Here is a 24,677-nt window from a genome sequence, read left to right as displayed (position 1 = left end):
CTGCTCCCCCGGGGCTGGCTGGTGGTGGCCCCGGGTCCTGAGGCCTTCCGGAGGCCCGGATCTCCGGGCCGCCTCCTCTGTCGTCTCCAGGACCAGAGAACAGGCGGGGTGAATTCCCTGGGCACCAGGCGGGGTGCCCAGGCTGTCGGCCAGCACGTCCTGCCGTGGAGCTTGGGCCTGCAGGAGTGCTGGGTCAAGAGGGGCATGGGGGGCCAGGCCCCGGGGCGTCCCATGTTCCACGGAGGCATGCGGCCACCCTGTCCCCTGCCCCCCACCCTGCCCGCCAGGTCTCAGCTCAGGCATCACGCCCGCCCGGCAGGCGCCCACACGCTGCCGCTCCGCACACCAGGGCCCCGTCGTGTGTGGGCAAGCGGCCTCCTGGCTGAGCCCAGTGCACGGCCAGGTGGACAAGCGGCCTCTCCGAGGCCTGTGGGTCGTCACAGTGTTTCCTGGAGCAAGACCCCCAGCCTGCCCCGCCTGGGCTCGGCAGGCCTGGGGAGATGCCTGTTCACCAGAAAAGGAGATTCTCAATGAGAAAGTCAAGCAGGGCTGGAAATTCACTGGATTCCAAGTGGTTCTGACCTTTCATGCTCCACCAGCAGTATCTCGATGGAAAACAAACACTGCCGGGCGGAGACAGTGCCGCCCGTGAGTCCCGCCGCTGCTGGCCACAGCGGGGCTGGCTGCCAGGGAGTGGGGTGCAGGGCTGCCCCCTCCCCTGCCCCGCCTTCGCCTTTCCAAGGGCCCCGGTGGAGGCCGGGTGGCTCCGAGAAGCCAGAGGGGCCCGGGATCCAGTGCCAGGCTCTGGACCGGCCCCGCGGAGCTCCCCCCACCCCGCACTAGGCGTCTGCAGCCTCGTCTCCGCCCCCCCCAGACAGGGCCCCCTTCCGCCCCCGCCGGCTTCTGCGTCAGCATGTTGCCAAGGGTGACGTCAAGACCGCTGGGCTTGGGGCGCGTGCAGGGCAGCCCCTGGGCAGGGGCAGATTCCGGGGTGTCCGTGGACCATGGCAGCCCGCGGGTCGCAGAAGCCGTGCCCAGCCTCGGGCGTGATGCTGGGCCCTCGTCCCAGGAGGATTTCACGGGTCCTGAGTCGGCCTGGGCCCCGTCCCCCGTGCAGGGCTGCTGGAGCTCAGCCCAGGCATCACCCGTGGGCGCTGTGGGCCGGCAGTGGTGCCCAGGTCCCTGTCTTGGCATGAGGACAGCTCAGAGACCAAGCCCACCAGCCCACCACCCCTCCTGCCGCCTGGCTGCCGGCCTCCACCCGGGTGGAAAAGACAAGGAGCTCAGCTGTGGGCCCCGTGGGTGCCCACCCGCCTGGACAGCCCCCAGGGCATTCCCTTGAGCGCCCTGCAGGTGGGACCCCAGCACCCTGCTGTCAGCCTGCTCCGGGCTCGCCCCAGGGGCCTGCTGACAGACTTAGGGCTTCTGCACTGCGGGGCCCCCAGAAGGGACGGGCGAGGCGGCCACGAGGTGTCGGTTCTCACGGGAGCACACTCAGTGGCTCCCTGTGCTGTGGGCCGTGGGGCTGCCAGCGGGCTTGCTGTGCGCCTGCTGTATACCTGCTGTGCTCCTGCTGTATACATGCTGTATACCTGCTGTGCGCCTGCTGTATACCTGCTGTGCACCTGCTGTGTGCCTGGCTCTGTGCCTGCTGTGTACCTGCTACGTGCCTGCTGTGCACCTGCTGTATACCTGCTGTGCTCCTGCTGTGCGCTTGCTGTATACCTGCTGTGTGCCTGCTGTGCGCCTGTTGTTTACCTGCTGTGCACCTGCTGTATACCTGCTGTGCACCTGCTGTGTACCTGCTGTGCGCCTGCTGTATACCTGCTGTTTGCTGGCTGCGCACCTGCTATACACTTGCTGTGCGCCTGCTGTATACCTGCTGTGTGCCTGCTGTGTACCTTCTGTGCACCTGCTGTACGCCTGCTGTATACCTGCATGTACCTGCTGTTTGCCTTCTGTGTACCTGCTGTGTGCCTGCTGTGCGCCTGCTGTATACTTGCTGTTTGCTGGCTGTGCACCTGCTGTGTGCCTTCTGTGTACCTGCTGTGTGCCTGCTCTGCGCCTGCTGTATACCTGCTATTTGCTGGCTGTGCACCTGCTATACACCTGCTGTGTGCTTGCTGTATACCTGCTGTGCGCCTGCTGTTTGCTTCTGGCGTACCTACTGTATGCCTCGTATATACTTGCCTCACACCTACTGTGTACCTGCTGTGTGCCTGCTGTGGGTATGAGGCCCAGGTGGGGCCAGATGCCATGGTGAGCCCGAGTGTCAGGGGTACAGGGGTTGAGGTAGGGGCACTCATCCCAGCACAGCTGAGTGTCACGTCTGCAGACCCTCTTGCTGCCTAGGGACTCTGCCCCTCCTCCGGGACGTGGCAGGCACATCTCCCAGGGGTGATTTCACTTTCTCACAGGGCTCCTTGCAGGAGGCCTGGTGTCCCTGCCGCTACCCAGCAGTAGCTGGTCAGCTGTGTCATCTGTGTTGAGGGTCTCAGGAGCAGAGGACACAGGGACATGCTTCTTAGGGGTCAGTGTGTGCCTAGCCCTGCCCAGCGGCCCCTCCTGGTCCTGGGGAGCCCCACCCTACCCACAGATGGTGGCAGGGCCTGGCACACAGTGGCATGCCACAGACGTGGCCAGGGCCGGGAAGAGCCAATGTCTGGGGCCCTGGCTTCTAGGGCGCAGCTGAGAGGGAGCCCCTGCAGGTGCTGCCGAGGGGGCCGCTCCAGGCTGTCCTACAAGTCCTGTGACCCACCGCCCGAACACCACGCTGTGTCATTCAGCCCCAAAGGGCGCACGTTTCAGTGTTGTAAGATCGTCGTCGCAAAACAGTGCTGCCCGGGAGCGTGGTGAACCGGCTGCCACCCGCTGGGACGCAGCAGGAGGCGCGTGTCCGACAGACAGTCAGAGGGGAGCCGCGGGCGTGGGTGACACCCCGCTTAGACTGGAGGGGGCTTGATGCAGCCTCCAGGGCCTGTACCCAGCCAGCTCTGCAGACGGGGAGGCCGAGGCTGAGGTCACCATCGTGGGCCCGGGGCTGGGAGCCAGGGTGCAGACAGCGAGCGGGCCTGGGGGCGCTTGAGCGGCCACTGGGGTTGGCACCGCCCTAGCAGCACCGACCTCGGAAGCAGGACCCCCAGGAAGCCCCAGTGGAGCACACCCCACCGTCTGCCTCCTGCCCCCAACCCGGCTGAGGTCACATTCGGAGGCCACCCGCCTCCCCAGCAGGCTGCGGTCTCCCCTGTAGCTGCTTCCAGTTTCACGGGATGCCAGGGCCACATGCAGCCTTGACCTCTGCACACCACGTTGACCCTGGGACCGCAGAGGCCCCCTGGACTGGAGCCCGAGGTGAAGGCAGCCCCAGGGGCTGAGTCCCTGGCGGGCTGTGACAGCACGTCTGGCCCCAGCTGCAGCAGGCACAGGGCTCAGCTGACCACACTGTCCCTCCCCGCGGATGTCCCTGGCGTGCTTGGCCCGGCCCTGTCTCTCTGTGGCTCGTCACCCCTCCCAAGGGAGCCCGCGGGGCCAGTCGCGCGTTCACTGCTGGGAGCTGCTGCTGAGGCTCGTGGGCACTGGCCGCCTCTGCCCGGGGCCCCTGCTTCTCCGCCCGGCCCTTGTCTCAGCCCCCCTCAGTGGCGGGGGCATCCGGTCCTCCCTTCGCGAGCCCTGGGCGTCACTTGGGGGTGGGGGAGGGTGGGTGGAGAGGCAGCACCCATGGCTACCCTCCCCTGGCAGGTCAGCCTCCCCGGTGCCCACGGGCAGCCCTCGGTGGGCGCGTGCTTGCTGACATTTCAGCCGGATGGGGCCTGCCCTGCCCCGCCCCACCGGCTGCTCCCAGGGTCCCTGCCTCCTGCTCCCTCGGTGCTCAGCGTCTGCCAGAGTCCGTCCTCCGCCAGCGGTCAGCTGGCCGGAAGGATGCCCGCCGCACAGAGGGCCTTCCTGCAGCCCTGCTCCTCACTCTGGGCCCTCGTGGACTCGCCCCTCCACGGTGGTTGCCTCTTGCCATGACCCTGGAGGCCCCCCGCCCACCCTCCGAGGCCATCACTGGACACAGCAGGGCAGGAGGGATACACCACCCTTCCCCTCCACCCCTGGTCGCTCTGCCTTCGCCGCGTGACCTGGTGGACTCTGCCGGGGGGTGTCCACGTGTTCTCGGATATGAGGCTGGGGCCCTCCGCCTCACAGGCGGGTCAGGGTCAGCCTCTTGCCAGGTCTTGGGCTGTGTAGGCAGGGCTGCCCCCGCCACACTGCACCCCTGTCCTCTGAGACTGGTGGACATCACGTTAGCAGCTTGAGATCAGCCAGGTGAGAGCGGTGATGTTGCGGACATCAGCAGATGCTACGGCCACCCCCCGCCCGAGGCGGACGTTAAGCGGCCCCCGCCTCCTCTAGGCAGTGGTTCCCCCACGTCCCTGCCCGGCAGGCTCAGTCTTCAGTGAACAACGGCACTTGCTGCCGGCTCCTCGTAGAGCCAGGCCGGCCGCCCCCGACCCCTCAGCAGCCCCCTGCTCTGGGCCTGCGGCCGTGCACGTCATTTCTGCTCACGCTTGCCCCACTGGGGGACGGCCCTTTGCCAGAGCGGTTCACGCTCTCTGGGGGCAGGGAAATCGATGCTGTGTGCAGAGGGGCTACCTGGGAGCTGGGGGCGCTGCTGCATCTGTCAGCGTGTTCGTGGCCAGCCCCGGGGTCCTCCCCCCACCGGCCTGAGGACAAGCCCCCTTTCCTCCCCTGAGGTCATGCGGGGACTGCATGGCGCAGCCTCTGGAGGCTGAGACTGGCTTCCGTGGGGCTTGGCAGGGAGGCAGCCCCAAGTAGCAGCCAGGGCGGTCTCCTGCCCCAGAGACCAGCGTGCGGGCAGAAGGGCCTGACATCGGAGGCAGGGCCTGGGGTGTAGCTGGGGGTGCTGGCCGGGGCTCCCCCTTGCCAAGCTCGCCAGGGTCACGGGGAGGCTGGGGGCAGCCCTTCAAGGTACGACCAAGGGGTTTGGGAGGCCCCACGGGGGAGTCCAGCCCACAGCCCAGTCTCTGGGGTGGCCATTGCCGCCGGGCCTCCATAACCCCCAGCTCTGTCCACACACATGTCAGCGCGTCTGCACTCAGCAGGACCTCACGGCAGAGAACCCTCTCAGCTTGCGGGTCCTCAGATCCGGAGCCGAGCTCAGCGGGCCCCGGGGGTCCGCCCTAAGGTTCCCGCTGAGGCTCGCCCAGGCCGCAGCCCCGCACACCTCTGCTGCCCTCCAGCGACCCTGCCAGCAGTCCTGACCGAGGAGGCCCAGGCTCCTGTGGCCAGCCCGAGGAGACTGGCACAGCAGCCAGGCGGCCTGCGCTTCCTGTGCGGCTGCCCCCTCCAGCTCACCCGCCGGAGGACGGGACCCTGGGAGGCGGGAGGGCAGGCCTCGGCCACACGCGGGTCCAGCCCCACCTTCCTGCCCGCAAAGCTGGGCGACAGGCCTGCAACTCGGGGACAGGACCCAGTTTTGACGTCTGCCGTTCCCGGCGCCCGTGTCTGGTGCCCGCGGGGCCCGGGGCTCTGGGGCTGGCGCTCGGATGGAGAACGCTGCCAGGCAGTGGAGCATAGATCCCGGACAGCCCCACGACCTCCTCCTGGCCTGGCTGCTGGCTGGGAAGGCTGTGGGAACCTCAGGCCGCCTCCTTTCCTCTCTCTCACACTAGAGAGCTGGACGCACAGGTGGGCTGGGCCCCCACGCAGCACGACGCCCCCCAAGGCCAAGGCCAGCCCATCACAGTGTGACCGAGCTGAGCCTCGAAGCCCGTTAGTGGCCATTCTGCCATCTCCCGCCCCCCGCAGTCAGCTCAGGCCTGCCGGGGTCAGGCTGCGAGTGCCCCTCGGTGCGGCATCGCCAAGGCCAGAGGCCACCCCGGGCGGGGATGGAGGCGGTGCTGGGCCGCACTGTCCCTGGGCGCTCCCCTGATGCCCAGACCTAGCAGGCTGGCCAGGGGGCCCGGCACAGGGCCTGTTGCCCCCAGGGCCTCCCAGCCCCTCCACGGTGGTGCGGGGCTCCAGGGAGGGCAGGGCAGTCTGCTGAACACGGGCCGGGAGCCCGTCGGGGCGGGAGAGCAGACCGTTCCCGAGGGCTGTGGAGGGCCCAGGTGGGCCCCCGCGTGTAAGTCCAGCCCGGCCCCAGGCACAGCCGCTGTGACCCCACGGCCCAGACACTTCCTGCCACGCTACTGTTTACCGACACGGCCCGGGGAGTGATCCAGGGGGCCCCGGCTGGAGAGGGCAGGTTTCAGGGACCCACCAGGAAGATGGTGACATCTGAAGGGCACGTGCGTCCTTTCTGTCTCGGGGGGACTGTGGCTTGGAAACCAGACACGGGGCCCCGCCTGGCTTCCTCACCCCCTCGCCTCCCCCTGGGCAGGGGGCTGTGGGGCTTGGAGCACCTTGCGGGGCGGGGCCTGGGGTCAGCCACGGTGCCAGCCTCCCGGGCAGAGCGCCGGCCGCTGCCCCGGCTGGATCAGCGTTCCCAGGCCCAGCCTGCCATGGCCCCAGGGTCCTCGGGAGGCCCTTGGCCACACGTGGGCGTCCTTCCCGGGAGAGGGTCTGTCACTCCGCTCGGTCTCTTGGCAGAGCTGAGGACCCTGGCCCTGGCCCAGCCCCACCCTGCACCCACGCTGATGGAGAAGCCAGTGCTGGGCAGTCATGACCCGGGTACCTGCTAAGGGTGAGCACTTCTGAAACCGTCTTGTCGGCCAGGGGAAGAGGTTCCCCTCTGGGATGTCTCCCCACCCACTGCTTTCGCTTGGGGAGGGGTGGCCCGGGGCTGCAGGAGCCCCACCTGATGGACCGAGTCAGGGCCGCATCAGGCAAGAGGGCTGGGCCCCCGGGGTCCCCCTTCCGGTCCCGGGGCGGCTGCCGGCCCTCCCGCGGTAGCGGCGATGGTCTGCGCGTGGGCCAGGCCCGCCCACACCTGCATCCCGCCGTCGGCTAATTTCTCATCAGTGACGGACGGTCAGGGAGTGAGGGGGCACGTGGATCAAGCCGGCAAGGTTTAAGACGAAAACAAGTAGCAGGCAGGTCTCGTTTCAGCGGAAGCCTAGAAGGACGGGGGCTTTGAAGGAGGTGTGCTCCCTGCGGGACGAGGGTGGGGGGCATTGGGGGCGGGGGGGGGGTGAAGGCAGGTGAGACGCAGAGCCCGGGCCCTGTGGAGGCTAGCACCTGCCTACTCTGGGCCTGACTCCGGGCAGGGCGGGGAGCAGCGTACGGGGGCTCCATGCCCGCTAGGGCAGGTGCTCCACGCGTGGCCTTGGGTCTCTGGGGGTCGACCCTAACTCATTCCCCACCCGCGCTACTGAAGTTATGGGCCACCCACTGTCCCCGTGCCCCCTGCTCGGGGCTCTGCGGCCACCCGTGGGCTCGGGAGCCATCGTTTCTGGCTGAGATCCCGTCGGTCTTTGAGGTTCAGTGAGAGCAGGGCACAGATGCATGTGTCTGGGGCATGGGGGCCGGCCGCTCACGCGACTCCTGCTGCATAGGTGGGCAGGGCCCCCGCGTTGGTCCTGAGAGCGGGGTCGCAGCGTGCCCGTGTGGGGCCGCGGGCTGTCCCCGCCCGGCCCCCAAGGATGCAGGGCACCCCCAGGCCAGCGTGGCCGTGGCCTTGGAGGGTTGAGCACGCTTGTCCTGAGGTACCCCGGTGGAACCCAGGCTGTGGTCCTTCCTGTCCAGGGTCCGGGGTCCCTGGGAGGCTGAGGGCACCTTCATGCAGACCTCTAAGCCCCTCAACACAGATGGCTCATCCCAGCTCGCTGAGCCTCCTCGTGGGGGGATCCGGGACCTGATCCTGGGGAGGGGGCGCTGGGCGGGGCGGCAGGGGCATCCGGCGAGCTGCCCCAGGCCGAGCTTCCGCTGCTCCTGGCACGTCCGGGGTGGCTTTCGGGCCATCGGGGCCTGAGCACAGCTTCTCCGCAGCCTGTTATCTTGTTTAAACAGCACTGCTGTTTGAAGGGGCAGGCCTGGCCACGCGGTTACCACGAGCCTCACAATTGTTCCTGGAGGGTGGGCAGGGGACAGGCCTCCAGAACACAACACCCCCCCGTCCCCCGCGAAGCCCCATCTGTCGATGGCCTCAGGCCTGTGGGGCCCAGCACCCCCGCCCTGCCTACCCCCGCCCGCCCGGGATGCAGGGAGCCACCCCCTGGGGTGGGGGCAGGCTGGGCCCTTTGCTGAGCCGGCTTCTGGTCCCTGGGCGTGGAGTCCGAGGGCCGTGAGTACCCGGGAGGTGCGGGTGAGAGACGCACATCTCCCCCCCCCCGAGTGCTGATCCCAGTGCTGCTCACTGACCCCCACTCTGACCCCTGACCCCTGACCCGGACCTGGGGCTGCCTGTCTGCAGGGGGCGGCAGGTGCTGGGGGAGGGTCAGGGCCCTGGCGGAGGGCACACGGAGTCATGGAGTTGGATCCTGGGGCCATAGCACCGACCCCGGGCAGGACCGTGCCGTCTCGGCCCTGGGAGCCCAAGGGGTCGAGGGCCAGGGCACCTCGAGGGCTCGCGGATTCGGACAGAAGGAGAAGCAGCGGGTGGCCCGCTTGCCCCGCTGCCCCCGCGCCGACCGTGGCTTCCAGCCATCCCCGCAGACCAGCCCCGGGCATTGTGGGGCTCCTGCGCCCATCAGCCTCGCTAACCCAGTCCTGGGTCCGGGGCAGCCGGCGCCCAGCCCTGCGGGAGGAACACGTGGGCAGCACTGACTCGATCAGCCTGGACGCAACCCAGTCGTCCAGCTCTTTTCCCCAGGCGCCCGGAGCAGGGTTTAGGGTGGGGACCGGCGGGGACCGCAGGTGGCTCCGGCTGTCAGAGGCTCTCCCTGGGGCAGAGGGGCCCTCAGCCCAGCCCCCACATGGTGTAAATGGGGGCCGCGGGGAAGAGCGAGGCCCAGCCACAGGGCGCCCTGCGGTAACCGCCCCGTCCCCCGCCCACCAGCAGCAGGTCCCCAGAAGGACTGCCCCCTTCCCTGCCCCATGCCCCGGGGGGCCGTGAGGTCTCCTGAACCCCGAGGTGCCCTCCCTGGCTGCCAGCAAGTAGACGGCGGTGGACAGTGTCGCCTGGCCACCAGCCAGCTCGGTCCTCCGTGCCCCTCCCAGAGGGCCGCCTGGTCCAGCCTGAGGGTCTGGGTCTGCGACGCTGTGCAAGGCTGAGGGTGGAGCTGCCTCCCCAGTTGCCGTGGAAACGGCAGGACCGCGCTCAGTCGCCCTAGTGGCAGAGACTTGGCGGTGGGAAGGGCCCGAGGGGCCACAGGCGTTCCCAGGCCCCCTGTGGGCAGGCCGACCAGGACCATGCCTGCCCCCCTACCCGTCTGCACAGGGCGGTAGTGACTGCATGCTTGCCGGGGTGAGCCAGGCTCACGGGCCCTGCCCTCCCACGGACTCATCCACGAGGGGCGCGATCCCCGGGAGTGGAGGTCTGAATCGCTGCCCCAGGCCTCCAGCCTCTGCCTCTGGCCGCCTCCTCCCTGTCCCCAGGGGGCCCTCCCGCCTGCGCCCCTCAGCCTGAGGGCTGTAGCCACAAGCGGGCCCTGCACCTCTGAGCACACCCCGCCTCTGACTCACGACAACTAGATCCCAAAGGGAAGCGCACGGTAGAGGCTGAGGACCTTTAGTGGATGTGGGGGGTGGGGGCAGGAATGGGTCGGGGGGAACCCAGGGCTTCAAGCCGCCAGGCAGCCAGTGATCTGGGCCCGGTCCCTTTCCTGTGGAGCCCAGGGCCAGGGGCGCCCCAAGTGCAGCCTCTGCCTGCCCCCCCCAACCCACAGCCTCCCAGCAGGGCCCCCCGGCACCCCAGGCTTGCTAGACTTTTCTGCAGCTTTGCATGGAGACGACACAGCCCACTCAGCCACAGGCTGCAGCCCCCTCTTGGGTGACAAGCCTGTCTCTGCAGCTGCAGGTGCAGCTTACACGGGTCCCCCCTGCCGGCGCCCCTGCCAGCACCTCGGGACAGATGGGGTGTGAGGCTGGGGTCCACTTGCCCTGTCCTCAGCGGAGGAGACCCGTGCAGCAGGGCTCAGGGTGGGCCAGGGAGGTCCCGGGGGGCTCCTCCCACCCAGGGCACAGGGCTGTCTGGGCCTCAGCTCCTTGCAGGCCATGGAGGAGGGGGCGGTCAGTGCCACGCTGAGCATGGGCCCCCCCGACGGGCCTGCGGCCAGCAGCGCCCTCACATTCCGTGGACGGCCGGTGCCACCTCGACGTCCAGCCCCGGATGGACCCTGCCCACTCGGCCCACTGAGCCGGGTGCCGCCAGGCATCCCCACTGACGGCCCCCGCCCTCGGCGCCCTCAGAGCCTGGCACTGTGGTGAATGGAGCTCATTCATGCCTGCAGCCCAGCCTCCCTGCGTGAAAAGCCGGGTTCACGGCTCCCAAGAACAAACACCCCAGGCTGGTCCTGCAGCAGGCAGACTGGGGCCCTTCTGGGCCAGGACCTTGTGCTGGGCCCCAAGGAGCTGAGTGAGTGCCAGGCCGCACCCTGCTACCTGGGGCCTCCGCCCTGCTTGGCCTGCCCGCCGCCCCATCCTGGCCACCAGGGCCCCCCGTCCCAGGACGTCTGGCCTTGGTCTCCAAGTCAGCGCATGATGGCTGCTGCTGGCCCTGGTGCCTGGCGCGGGGCCTCTCAGCTTCCCATAGGGGTCCCGTTCCGCCCCCAACCTCTGGAGGAGGGCGGCCGACAGAGCCCCCTTTCCCAGGGGTGCGGCGGGCCCAAAGCACAGTTGGAGGCTGGCAGAGTGGGGTGCCGGCTGCCCGGGGAGGCTGAGGAGGCGTGAGGGAAGCCAGCTCAAGTGGCAGAGGGTGCGGAGATGCTGACGGGCCGGGGTTTCTAGGGGCCCCTGGAGGGGCTGTAGGGGTGGGAGGAGGTTCTGGGGGCCCCCATGGACAGGTGGCCAGTGGCCCGCATGCCCTGGTCCTCCTCCATGCCCCCCCCGCCCCCCAGAGGCCAGAGACACCGTGAGCTGATCAGGGCGGTACTCTCCCTGTGCGGGTGGGCGGGCCCCCGTTCCCTCCTGCCCAGGGGCTGGTCAGACTGCACTGGTGCCAATGGGGTCCCACCCCCCAGCATTGCAGGGCAGACCAGCAGGGTCCCGAGTGACCCCTCGGCAGGCGCGCTGGACGCAGGAGCTGCCTGTCTCCCCACACCGGTGACCCAGCAGGGCCCAGATGCCTGGATATCCGAACAGCTGTTGCCCCTGCCCAGCATTGGCCTGCCCACCCTGGAGCCCCGCCACACACAGGGCCCCCCCGGCCACTCGGCCTCCGGTCTCTGGGCTTTGGCACCTGCCCGAAACCAGAGACCTGCTCAGCGAGTGTGCGCTCAGTGCTTGGTGAATACGTGCCTCTGGCCACATCTGTTGTTTATCGTACGTGTGAGATCTGGGGTCGGGAGCACCCTGATTAAGACATCGTTCCGGCGAAATGACAGACAGCTCCGCCGCTGGTTCTTTCCACGCGGCTTCCAGGAATCCATTAGCGCTCGTTGCCACCCAGTGGCAGGTGGTTTCCTGGACCACCAGCCTCGGCGAGGGGGACTCCATCCTGCTCTCAGACACGCTGGGGGCCGGCATCCTGCTTCTGTCTGCAGAAGGATCGCCCCCCCAACACACACACATACACACGGTCACTCCCCCAACACACACGATCACCCCCCAACACACACGATCACCCCCCAACACACATGATCACCCCCCAACACATACGATCATCCCCCAACACACACAATCACCCCGCAACACACACCATCATCCCCCAACACACATGATCATCCCCCAACACACACACATGATCACCCCCCAAACACACACACACAGTCACCCCCAACACACACGATCATCCCCCAACAGACATGATCACCCCCAAAACACACACATGATCACCCCCCCAACACACACACACACGATCACCCCCCAACACACACGATCATCCCCCAACAGACATGATCACCCCCAACACACACGATCACCCCCCAACACACATGATCACCCCCAACACACACACATGATCACCCCCCCAACACACACACACATGATCACCCCCCCAACACACACACACGATCACTCCCCAACACACACGATCACCCCCAACACACACACGTGATCACCCCCCAAACACACACAATCACCCCCCAACACACACGATCACCCCCAACACACACACATGATCACCCCCCAAACACACACACACGCAATCACCCCCCAACACACATGATCACCCCCCAACGCACACGATCACCCCCAACACACACATATGATCACCCCCCAAACACACACACACACATGATCACCCCCCAAACACACACACACGCAATCACCCCCCAACACACATGATCACCCCCCAACGCACACGATCACCCCCCAACGCACACGATCATCCCCCAACGCACATGATCACCCCCAACACACACATATGATCACCCCCCAAACACACACACACACACGATCACCCCCCAACACACACGATCACCCCCAACACACACGATCACCCCCCAAACACACACCGTCCCCAAGACCTGAGACCAGGCTCTTTCTAACGAAAGCACAGGAAGGGTTTGAAAGACCAGCCTCCCAGGTGGAGAGCAGGGCCTGGAGTCCGTGTCTCTGTGGTGAGGGGGCGGTGGGGAGGGATGCCTTGTCAGCACTGATGCCATCAGATCCTGTTCGTCTGAGAGGGCCAGGCCTCTGGGAGATGAGGGAGGGCTTCATGGGCGCCCCTGGGCACCCCACCCTGGGGCCAGCAGCTCTGCGCGTCTGCCCCGGAGGGTCAGCGAGCCTCGAGCTCCTGGCCTGGGGACTTGGAGCACATTTCTCTGCCTTGGTTTCTTCGTCTGCAGGATGGGATGATAAGGTCAAGGGTGGTCAGCAGAGCGTCCCTGTTCATTGTGCGTGCTCAGAACAGTCCTTCATCTAATGACTCAGCTCTAGGCTGGCCCTGCCTTCAGGACACTCATCTTATTCACCTTAAAACACAGGGCAGGTCACCACCTGCAGGCGTCCCTTTAGAAGCAAGGTGATCAGTCGTGGGGGGTGGGGAGGAGCAGGTGAGGGCCCTGGGCTCCTCGAGAGCCTGCAGGCTGCAGCATATCCTTGGTCCTCTTGGGGAGGTGGAAGGGGCCCCCGGGGCCACACTGCAGTCACGGGGCCTCCGGGGGGTCGTCCTCACCTCCTGGGGGCGGCGGAGGGCTCCTGTGTGTGGCACCAGGTGAGCACGCAGCCAGCAGGGGCTGGGCTGGCCCAGCTCCGCCCTGGAGCCTTTTAGGAACAGAGGACCCGCATGTCACAGACTCCCGTGAGGCCTGACACCTGGCAGGATGGAGGCTCCTGGCTGGCCCACCCCCAGCAGGCGGGGCTGACCACGAGCTCCCTGCAGAGGGGTGTGGCGAGGACGGTCCTGCATGGGAGGCAGGGCCTGGCCTGTGGGGGCGGGTCCCCGCCGGCAGCCCCTGAAGGCGCGCGGCCAGTGACCCCGGGGGGGCTGTGCGGGCGTGGGGCCTGCTGGGGCCCGGCTCTGCTGACCGCCCCCCACCCCCTCCCCCCAGAGCCGGATGGCCGAGAGCCTGCGCCTCTTCGACTCCATCTGCAACAACAACTGGTTCGTCAGCACGTCCCTCATCCTCTTCCTGAACAAGAAGGACCTGCTGGCACAGAAGATCCGCCGCATCCCGCTGACCGTGTGCTTCCCCGAGTACAGCGGCCAGAACACCTACGAGGAGGCCGCCGTCTACATCCAGCGGCAGTTCGAGGACCTGAACCGCAACAAGGAGACCAAGGAGATCTACTCGCACTTCACCTGCGCCACCGACACCGGCAACATCCAGTTCGTGTTCGACGCCGTGACCGACGTCATCATCCAGAACAACCTCAAGTACATCGGCCTCTGCTGAGGGCCGGCGCCGCGGCGAGGCGGGGACCAGCCCGGGGCGGAAGACGGGGGTGGGGGCCGGCGGGGCCGCGGCGAGGCGGGGGTGGGGGCCGGCGGGGCCGCGGCGAGGCGGGGACCAGCCCGGGGCCAGAAGACGGGGGTGGGGGCTGGAGCGTGCCCCCAGCCCCCGCCCCGGCCCCCTCGTCTCTGCAAACACGACTATATACGGATAGGTTGCTAGGTAGGTAGACACACTTGCGCGCGTGCACACACACGCATACACACACTCTCTCTCTCTGCAGACGGGCAGGCCCCTCGCCTGGCCGAGGTCCCATGAAGGCTTGAGGAGCTGTCGCCAAGTCCGCCCCCCCAACCCCCAGACCCTCCCGCCACGTCACTCTGCCTTCCTGACACGGCCCTGCTCCGTGCCGGGGGACCACAGGGCCGGGCGGCCAACTCCCCGGGAGGAGACCCAGAGCCGGGGCCGTGCCGCCCACAGCACTGACTAGCCCTCCGGCCACTCACCGCCCTTTTTAACGCGCTTGGGGACCATGCAGCAAAGCCGCACGGTGACCCGCGTGGCGCGGCCCGCTGGGTTCCCGCTTTTCTCCTACGAGTTGGACGTTTTATAAAACCAAACCCTGGTTTTTCTCCTCCGATATCCTTTTTTTTTTTTTGGGCCAAATCTCGTGGTGTTTCGCAGAGATACAGAAAATTTCCAATGCAGTTGAGTATTCTTTTTTAAACGCAGATTTTCAAAACCTATTTTTTGTCCCCCCCACTCCGGGTGGCCCTTCTCGTGTCTTGGCTTGCTGAGTGTCAAAGTCGTCACCGGACGCATCTATCCGTCTGCCCGGCGGTAGCCTCGGGGCCGCGTTGTACATACGCCCGTGCAGCGTCCCCTGTCCCTGGTGCGGCCTCCGCTTCGTTTTTCTTTCAGAAAATAAACGTGCTGTGTTCACAGAAGGCCCTTCACCGCGGGAGTGGACGAGCAGTAGCTTGGCGTCTCGGTGTTTAAAACGGGAAATGACCTGTGGCGTCTCCGCGTGTGAAGGGACGGGAGGCCCGAGGGGCAGCCGGCCTCCTGTGAAGGCTCGGCCGCCTGAGGGGGGCCCTTCCTGCCCGCGGGGCTACCCCCCGCCACGTGGACGGCCCCGGCCGAGGGCTGCCCGCAGAGCCCTCGCCGGGCGGAACCCCTCTGGGCCCTTGTTCGGGACCCCGAGCCCGAGGTCAGTGCCCAGAGTCACAGCCGAGGACTGTCGAAGGGGGCGCAAGGAGCCGGGGGATGGCGCGAAAGTCCGAGATCGTCTCCTTTATGAAAATAAAATTCCCTGAATGAGCCAGGCCTCGTCCCCGAGTGCTCTGTGTGCGGCACGGGGTCGGGGGGACGGTGGCCATGCCCAGGTCCCTCTTCTCTGCCCACTCCCTGCACGCCGTTAGAAAAACCGTCTGGAGATGAACGTCAAGAGCCAACAAGCCCAACGGAGGCGGAGGCCCGCCCGCCTGTGTGTCCTGAGGTGCTGCAGTTGGAGACAATGGGGGCTGCAGCCCAAGCTGCTCAGTCACCTGGACCCCCTCTGCCCCAAAGACACCGTGTCCAGGGTCAGAGTCATCCCTGCGGGGCGGGCTGGCGTACGGAGCAGGGTCCCCGGCCCAGCGCCGGCTGCCTCGCCAGGGTGGGGAGCAGTGTCGCCGAGGGTGGGAAACGCTCCTCAGGGAAGTTCATCCTCACTGGGCGGGGTGCTCGGGGTGTCAGTGGCGACCCATTTGACAGAGGACGGGAACGTGCCCAAGGTCGGGTGCGGGGGCGGGGGCGGCGGAGCCATCCTCTCCAGGGGGGGCAGAGAGGGGGCCGAGGGCCAGTGCTTCCCAAGGCCTGGGTCTTTGCTCAGCTTTGCCCCCGAACGGCTGCGGCAGGAGCCCGGGGGGAGGGGTGCACGGAGCCACCCCAGAGCACCATCTCAAACCCAGGACCCAGCCAAAGCCCCGAGGGAGGTACGCAGACACAGTGGCGCAGGGCCCCTGCTCATCCCCAAGCAGCGGAACCCGCTCTGCAGGCTTATTCTGTGCTTTCATGCCAGCTGGGATAGGAGGTAAGCTCACCGCGAGCGTCTTTAACTAAAAGCACACAGCTGGAGGGAAACAAGGCGTCTGCCTCCTGCCCTGATGCGTTCAAGGCAGAGACAGGATTCCCTGGGACAGCCCCCTGGCCTCCCCACCTCCACCTTTTATTTGCTCAGTTCCTCCTCTGACCAGCTGATCCCTCTGCTGAGGGGGCCCAAGACCCACCCCCGGGGCCTCGGAAGTCCCCTCCGCCGGGCAGACAGGGCTGGGGCGTTTGCGAGGATGGAGCCGCCTCCTTCCGGGAAGGCACGAGCTGCGGTGCAGAGAGGCCCACGCTTAGCAGTGCGGGAGCTGGGACAGGGGGCTGAGCTGAAGGAGGGCGGCCCTGAGCGGGGAGAGGGTCCCCTGGGGCCGCGGCTGAGTCCGGGGGGCCGGGGGCGTGTGCTGCCCCCGGGCTGTCCGGCTGAGGACGCCCGCAAACCCCACCCCCGCGCTCCCCTGGACGCAGCCCCCCATCGCTGTCTGGCCCCAAGGAGGGACTCCAGGAAAGCCCGCCCCCCGCCGCTGCCGCCAGAGGAGAGGGCCGGGGAGGGGGGTGGCGAGAGCGCTTCCCGGGCTGTGTCCGCACGGGGGGCGGCCGCTGGTCACTCGGGGCCCCGCAAAGCGGAGCCGCCCGCGCTGCGGTGGCCGGTCCTGCGGCGCCCCCTGCCGGCCACTGCGGGGAGGGGTACCAGAAACAGCTGCCCTGGCCCACTCAAACCCTCCCAACACTGGCCCCAGCGAGGACACGCCCGGGACACGGCCCCCCAGGCCGGCGCTCAGGGCCCCCAGAAGGTCCTCCGGGGGCGCCCGCCACGCGCCGTGTCCCTCCCCCGCTCTCCGTCCAAGCTGCGCACCGCCTGCTGCCGACCCTCCCCAGAGTGTCCCAGGCCTCCCTCTGGGCGGGTCACAGAGGCTGAGCAGAGCCCAGGAAATCCTGAGATAAAGGGTGAAACTCTGGCCTCCCTGCTCTCCGGGAGAGCCTAACCCCTGTGAATTTCAGAAAAATTTGCAGGGGGCCATACAGCGCTTGCTTATTGAAGGTAGGAAGACAGTGTTGGGCTGGTAAGGGACTTTTGGCTTCAGAACAGAAATCCACCCCGGGTCCCTTCTCAAGCTGAGTGTGAAAAGCAAAACTCTTTCTCAACTTTTAGAAGAAAATGTGACAGAATGCCTCCATGAGCTCTTAGTGCCAAAGTCTTAAATGGCACCCCCCATCAAAAGCCACAAAGGAAAAGATTGATGGAAGCTCACTACCATTCAAATGAAAAACTGCTGTTTTATTAAATAAAAAGTGACTTTACTCAAATGAACAAACAGTGGAAATCTATCAGACTGCCTGGAACATGGTGTTTGCACTGTGTGTGGCCAGCTGAGGGTAGAATCTGGGAGAAATGAAACACTCCCTGGAATCGATGAGACACAGAGCAAACAAGTCGACAGATGGACTCGGGCTCCCGAGAGGCTCTGGCTGGAGAGAAGACGCCCCTCTGCCAGCCTGGGGACCTCTGCAGAGCCACAGTCAGTGATGGCTAAGGCTATGCAGCCAGCACCCTGCAATAAGGGGGCACGCCCAGCCCTCCCGGCTGGGACAGGAACGCTGAGAAGCGACCGGATCTGCAGCCCCAAGACACCATCCCCAGGGGAAACCAGCACACGCAAGGTCAGCCAGGCTGGGGTGAGTTTACTGAATGTAACTGTAGGTTCCAACACGGGATGGGCAGGCGGAGGTTACAATCAGGAAATAGAGCCCGTGACACACATCGATACATCCCACATCGATACATGACTATCGACACATCGATAGTCATGGCATTCGGTGTAGAAAGTACCAGGCAGACACGTACAGCAAGATCCACCTATATACAGCTTTTAAATCAGGTGAGGCAAGATCTATATATAATTCATGATAGTGAAAGTCGCTCAGTCGTGTCCGACTCTTTGTGACCCTTGTACAGTTCATGGAATTCTCCAGGCCAGAATGCTAGAGTGGGTAGCCGTTTCCTTCCCCAACCCAGGGATCGAACCCAGGTCTCCCACATTGCAGGTGGATTCTTTACCAGCTGAGCCGCGAGGGAAGCCCAATGTATATAATTACGACCGTGGTAATATGCAGAGACGTGTGTTTCGGGTGTAGTAGCCCACCCTCGGTGGCTCCGGGGAGGGCGGAAAGGAGGGTGATGCTGGGTGGGGGCGGTGTTGCGGTTCACAGGGTACTGTACTTTTTCAGCAGAAATCTCAAGCAAATGTGAAGGGCAGTTGGATGTTAAGATTCAGCGAAGCTGGTGGTGGTTCCTGATGTTCGTTATCATCGCCTCTCTGTTCCCCCAAATGCTCACAGAGGTCACAGTAATTTTAAGAGTCCCGGGTGAGAACGGCAAATCCCCTGTCTCCACACCCCGAGCAGGGGTGCCCCGGTGCAGAGAGCAAAGGTGAAGCTCGGCCCCAGAACTGGTTCCTCCTGGAGACGCCCCAATCTCCCAGAGGCCCTCGAGCATGGTCGCCTAGGAGAAGCTAGCCAAGGGGTGTTTCAGGAAGACGTGGGCCGGGGTCGGGGGCAGGGTGGTCTTTGACTTGTGTGTTTATTCCGCCACGTTGGGTGGTAGGTGTGGCGCACAGACTCTAGTTACACGCGTGGGCTTCACTGCTCCACGGCACGTGGGATCTTAACTCCCCAACCAGGCATGGAAACAAAAGTCCCCCGGATTGCACGGCAGGTTCTTAACCGCTGGACCCCCAGGGACGTCCCAGAGCGGACTTTTTAAAAAGACCCCCGGGGTTGTGCCCTCCGGCCTGGCGTGCCCAGCCCAGCCCAGCTGCAGGAGGGCGTGGTCCCCGCTGGCCGCAGTCGAAGCCCCGGGGCTCCGCTCTGTTCAGCCGGCCCCTCTGTACTGACTGGTTCCCTTGGCCATTTGTCTCTGGGCCCGGGTTCAGGGAGGGCCCCACCTGGTCCTCACTGCGGGCGTCCGAGGTGGGGACAGGTCCCATCAGCCTCCCTTCCCCACGAGGAGACAGCCTGTCCCGGGGCACGCGGGGCTCCAGGGGAGAGCAGACGGACCCGGCCTGTCTGACTCCTGGTGCCTGACATCTTAAGGCCTGGGTCAGGCTTAAGGCCCTCCCTCCAAGGCCTGGCCTCCTGCCTCTCGGAACGAGCCCCTCGTTTACAAATGCTCACTGCGTCACGTGCCGGGTCGAGTGTCAGCTCTGATGCGAATCCCCACCCTCCAGTCGCGGTCAGAGGGTGGTGGTGACCCTGGACTCGCGTTGGATTAGCAGAAGTGGTCAGCTGGGGGGATGCTGACCCAGGGGTGGGGTCTTCGTCCTTAAAAACGCACTCTGGTGCTTCTCAGAAGAGGGTGTTTACGGGGCTCTCGTCGCCAGGGAGAAACAAGCGAAAACCAAAGTGAGACACAGCCACGCACCCGCCAGCTCAGCTCAAAGAGCCCGTGTGGGCACGGCACGGGCCGCCCGGGGCTCCCTCGCACGACTGGTGGGGGCGCATGTTGGCGAAACTCGTTTAGGACATCACTCCTACGACCTTCTAAAGCTGGACGTCAGTTGTCCTGCGCTCAGCGGTTCTCTGCAAGGCGGATCCCAAAAGAAACGCATACGCGTGTCCGTCGAAAGACAGGTAAGACTGTTAGCGGCCACTGTATTCTCGGCTGCCACACACCAGAAACAATTCATACGTTCTCAACGAAAACCCACGCGGGCAACAGAAGGGACAAATAACACTCATATAGTGTGCATACCACACTGCACCGCAAACGGGCAAAAACCAGCCACACACGACCGCACAACAGAGACACAGAAGCCAGAGACAGAATCCTGCAGACTGTGTCCACCTGCTGCAGGCCAGAATGCTGGCGTGGGTGGCCATTCCCCCTCCAGAGGATCTTCCCGACCCAGGGATCGGACCTGGGCCTCCTGCATTGCAGGCAGATCCTTTCCTGTCCGAGCCACCAGGGAAGCCCCATGCAAAGTTTAAAGTAGCACAGATCAACCTACGGCCTCTGAACTAGAGACAGATTGAAGTGTCGACCTTTGGGTGAGGGGCGGTGACTTCTGGGAGTAGACCCTTGGCACGTGTCTTGATCTGGGTAGCAGCGGTGCCCAGAAGTGGCAGGCTCACTTGGTACAAGTTAATCAAGCGTTCATGTACAACGTGGGCCTTTTTAACAGGCATGAAGGTGAAAAGTGAACGTGAAGTCCCTCAGTCATGTCCGACTCTTCGCGACCCCACAGACTGTAGCCCACCAGGCTCCTCCGTCCATGGGACTTTCCAGGCAAGAGTACTGGATAGGGTTGCCATTTCCTTCTCCAGAGGATCTTCCCGACCCAGGGATCGAACCCAGGTCTCCCACACTGTAGGCAGATGCTTTACCGTCTGAGCCACCAGGGAAGCCCCATTTAACAGGTATGTTGTGTCTCAATAAAAGCATGACGTGCTCTAAGCTGTGATCAGCACAGCAGGTGCCTGTCGGGAGAAGCGCCCCCGGGCCGCCCACGCCCATGGCGGGCTTACCTGCAGGCAGCTGGGCCAGGTGCTTGAAAGCCGTGTAGAGGTTCTCCCGGCAGGCTGGCTGCGCGTCACTCATCAGGAAGGACAGGGCTTGGATGACATTGTGCTCCAGAAAGCCCTCTCTGGGGAAGAAAAGTCAGATTTAGACACGGCCAAGGGATGAAATTAAAAGACGCTTTCTCCTTGGAAGGAAGGTTATGACCAACCTAGACAGCATGTTAAAAAGCAGAGACATTACTTTTCCAACAAAGGTCCGTCTAAGTCAAGGCTATGGTTTTTCCAGTGGTCATGTATGGATCTGAGCGTTGGACTATAAAGAAAGCTGAGCACCAAAGAATTGATGCTTCTGCACTGTGGTGTTGGAGAAGACTCTTTAGAGTCCCATGGACTACAAGGAGATCCAACCAGTCCATCCTAAAGGAGATCAGTCCTGGGTGTTCATTGGAAGGACTGATGCTAAAGCTGAAACTCCAATACTTTGGCCACCTGATGTAAAGAGCTGACTCATTGGAAAAGACTCTGAAGCTGGGCAAGGTTGAAGGCAGGAGAATGGGACGACAGAGGATGAGATGGTTGGATGGCATCACGGACTCAATGGACATGAGTTTGAGCAAACTCCAGGAGCTGGTGATGGACAGGGAGGCCTGGCGTGCTGCAGTCCACGGGGTCGCAGAGTCGGACACAACTGAGTGACTGAGCTGAACTGAACTGAAGGCTGTGCCCGGAGAGGACCCAGTAAGAACCTAGAGGCAGGGGGTCCGCACCACCCCCCCGCCTCCCTGGAGCCTGAGCCTGGGCCGGCTGGGACAGACTGCATCCCTGCAGCCTCTGAGGAGAAGGCAGAGGCTGCAGTGGCCCTGGAATCCAGTGTACCTGAGTGGTGGTGGAGGACTCCGGGCGACAGAAGCCAGAGGCCAACCTCCCTGAGCACTGGGCTGGGCTAACTGAGCCTCTCTCCACCTGCCGGACACACACCTGTCCTCCGTCCAGGGCAGGCCCATCCCTCAAAACCCACATAAGCCTGTTGTGCTTGTCATTATAATGACATACGTTCATTAACTATCAGGTAAGCCCATTGAAGGGCTTTCCCGGCGGCTCAGCGGAAAAGAACCCACATGCAATGCAGGAGTCAGAGGAGGCTCGGGTTCGATCCCTGGGTGGGGAAGATGGGGAGATTGCTCTGGAGGAGGGCATGGTATCCCACTCCAGGACTCTTGCCTGGAGAATCCCCAAGGACAGAGGAGCCTGTGGGCTACAGTCCATGGGGTCGCAAAGAGTCAGACACGACTGAAGCGACTCAGCATGCATGTGAGCCAATTCGATGAGAGAAGAGTTGTTAGTTTCTGGGTTTCTTTTTTTTTTAAACTTCCTCTTGAAAACAAAGTTGAATGCTTTGGAAATACTTAAAAATGAACGTCTCAAACAGTAGGGAGATGACTGTAAAGATTCTAGAAGGGTCTGGCCTGCAGATTACTTCATTAATATCTTAGTTCTTGGTTAACTTTAAAGAAGTGAAGCTACTGATTCATGATGGTACAGGCGTGGTTTAAGCAGAAAAGATGACGGGAAACATGGTCTGCTGGGCACAGGGACTGGCGGCTGCCTAATCGTTCAGGGGTTTGGGCTTAAGATGAACTGTTTGGGGAACCCCCTGATGGTTCAGTGGTCGGGACTCCGAGCTTTCACTGCTGAGGGCACAGGCTTGATCTGTGGTGGTCGGGCTTCCCAGGTGGCTCAGCAGTAAAGACCCCGCCTGCCAGGAGACGCAGGAGACGCAGGTTTGATCCCTGGGTCAGGAAGACCCCTTGGGGGAATGGCAACCCACCCCGGTGTTCTTGCCTGGGAAATCCCACGGGCAGAGGAGCCTGGTGCGCTGCCGTCCACGGGGTCGCGAGAGTCAGACACAGTGGAGTGCACGCACAGCACTGCTGCTGCAGGGAACCGAGGTCCCCCAAGTCACACGGCGGCAAACGCAAAGGCCGAGCGTTGAAAGGGAATGTGCGGTTTCTACACAAAGGCCGAGCGTTGAGAGGGAATGTACGGTTTCTGTCCTGGCTTTTTTTTTTTTTAATGTGGACCATTTTTTAAATCTTGGTTGGATTTGTTACGATCTGACTTGTGCTTTATGTCTCGGTGTTTTGGACACCAGGCATGTGTGGTCTCAGCCGCCCGAACAGGGCCCAACCCCGCGCCCACCGCGCTGGAAGGTGAAGGCTGAAATGCTGGGCCACCAGGGAAGTCCCTCTTTCCCGGCTTTTCTCCCGCTTCTGGCTTTTTAGCCATTCTATTTGATTAGCCGCCTAACTGCAGGCCCGGTCACGCCTGGTGAGGGTCTCCAGGCTGCGGTCGGGCCTAAGAGAGAGCTCGGTGTGAGGCCTGGCCCAGGTCGGCACACAGGAAGTGCCCAGCTGTGCTCGGCCTGAGGTCAGCCTCGTTCCGGGAGAAGGAGGTCACGGGGGTCCCCCACGTGGCCGGACCCTTCTCTGCGCCCCGAGTGAGGTGTCTAGGCCTCTTCTCTCAGCGCCTGGGTGCCCACCCCGAGTCTCCCCGACGGTAAGTCAGCTCCGTAAGCTGTAACTCCCCACGGTGACCGGGGACCAGGCCCCCACACTCATGTATTCCCCTCGTGTGGATCCGGGAGGGCGGCAGGTTCAGCGCAGGCAGGGACCCAGGGTACGAGGCTCACCTGCCCACGTTGTGGGTGGCCATGATGCACAGCACCTCGGTGGTCTTGATGCGTACGAGGTCGTTGGTGTCCTTCAGCAAGGCTTTCAGGCTCTCCAGGCAGCCTGCAGGGCAGAGGGAGCAACGAATGTCCTCCAGGCTCAGACACCAGCCGACCCAGAAGTCGATGGGCGCGCCGATGTCGGGGTCAAGAGCACCAGGGCTCTGCTGTTTGCGGGTGCGGGGACGCCGGGTGGGCGACCGAGTGCTTCAGAGTCACTGCTGGGGCCTCTGGGTGCCAGAAAGGCTCACCCCGGGACCCTGTCTCCACCCCCCCCGATTTCTGTGCACGCCTCTTGCTGGTGCCACCCTGGTCCTCCCCGGGGTTCAAAAAACCGCTTTTATTTGGAGAGACCGGAGGTCAAATTCCAGCTTGTCCCCAGCTGCTGTGTACCCTTGAAAGGGTTACGCCGAGGCACGCCAGCTCGAGCACCTAGAAACCCTGCCTTTTCGTGGGGCACCCCCTGGCCTCATAGTCCTTCTCGCTGAGACTCCGTTTCTTCTGTTGAGGAGGCTCCTTCCCTCGCCGGGCCAGTGCCACGAGGACTGAGATAAACACGGGCATGCACGCGCTCGTCGTGGTTCCGGCCCGGAGTCGGGCTCACTAAGTCACAGCCTTTATTACCCAAGCTCCACCCAGCCTCCGAGGCCAGGTTGGGACCACTGCTGCCACCTCTGGGATTAAACTGCTGCTGCTGCTGCTGCTAAGTCACTTCAGTCGTGTCTGACTCTGTGTGACCCATAGACGGCAGCCCACCAGGCTCCCCCGTCCCTGGGATTCTCCAGGCAAGATCACTGGAGTGGGTTGCCATTTCCTTCTCCAGTGCATGAAAGTGAAAAGTGAAAGGGAAGTCGCTCAGTCGTGTCCGACTCTTAGCGACCCCATGGACTGCAGCCCACCAGGCTCCTCCGTCCATGGGATTTTCCAGGCAAGAGTGCTGGAGTGGGGTGCCATTGCCTTCTCCATGGGATTAAACTAGCCCTTCGGATAAGTAAGGCCGGTGGGAGAAGCGGCAGATCACGCACTGTGGACCTCATCTGGAGGAGCTGCGACTGGGCCACGCATGTCAACTTAGCTCTTATGTGGCTAATTGTTGTCTCGTCACTAAGTGGGGTCCAGCTCTTTGCGACCCCATGGACTGCCAGGCTCCTCTGTCCATGGGATTTCCCAGGCAAGAACACGGAGTGGGTTGCTATTTCCTTCTCCAGGGATCAAACCCACATCTCCTGCACTGGCAGGCGGATTCTTTACCACTGAGCCACCAGGGAAGCCCCCTATATATGAGTAATTAGGAATGTGGGAGAAAATGCACAGAGGTCGCCACCTCCGGGTGGCTTCAGTAGGGCTAGCGCCTAGCTTCTGTGACAACCTTCTGAATGAGACAGACAAACAGGCCTCTTTGGAGAATGTGTGGCCACCGGGCTGAGTCCTGGCAAGATGGCCTGACTACTGGGGCGTCCAGCGGAGGA

At 64.1% G+C, this 24,677-nt stretch overlaps 2 protein-coding genes across 5 annotated transcripts in view; one reads left to right on the top strand and one right to left on the bottom strand.

Annotated features, from left to right (window-relative positions):
• GNAZ (G protein subunit alpha z) overlaps nt 1-15,199 on the top strand; it is a 30,190-nt gene extending 14,991 nt beyond the window's left edge. The window contains exon 3 of the mRNA XM_024977859.2: nt 13,536-15,199. Coding sequence (XP_024833627.1) covers nt 13,536-13,880 — 345 coding nt within the window. The 3' untranslated portion in view covers nt 13,881-15,199. The remainder of the gene's footprint in view (nt 1-13,535) is intronic.
• Nucleotides 1-24,677, bottom strand: part of RSPH14 (radial spoke head 14 homolog) — a 52,021-nt gene that overhangs the window by 22,216 nt on the left and 5,128 nt on the right. For 2 of the 4 annotated variants that reach the window (XM_059876163.1, XM_059876164.1), the window contains 3 exons: nt 23,170-23,272; nt 20,487-20,605; nt 912-11,579 (listed from right to left, as the gene is read on the bottom strand). In XM_059876163.1, the coding sequence (XP_059732146.1) occupies nt 11,026-11,579; nt 20,487-20,605; nt 23,170-23,272 (776 nt within the window). In that variant the 3' untranslated portion in view covers nt 912-11,025. 4 annotated transcript variants of the gene reach the window in all.

This window comes from Bos taurus, chromosome 17, assembly GCF_002263795.3.
Source record: "Bos taurus isolate L1 Dominette 01449 registration number 42190680 breed Hereford chromosome 17, ARS-UCD2.0, whole genome shotgun sequence".
NCBI classification, from domain to species: Eukaryota; Metazoa; Chordata; class Mammalia; order Artiodactyla; family Bovidae; genus Bos; species Bos taurus.
The sequence above is the reverse complement of the archived record's forward strand: the minus strand, read 5'-3'. Positions and strand labels throughout refer to the sequence as shown.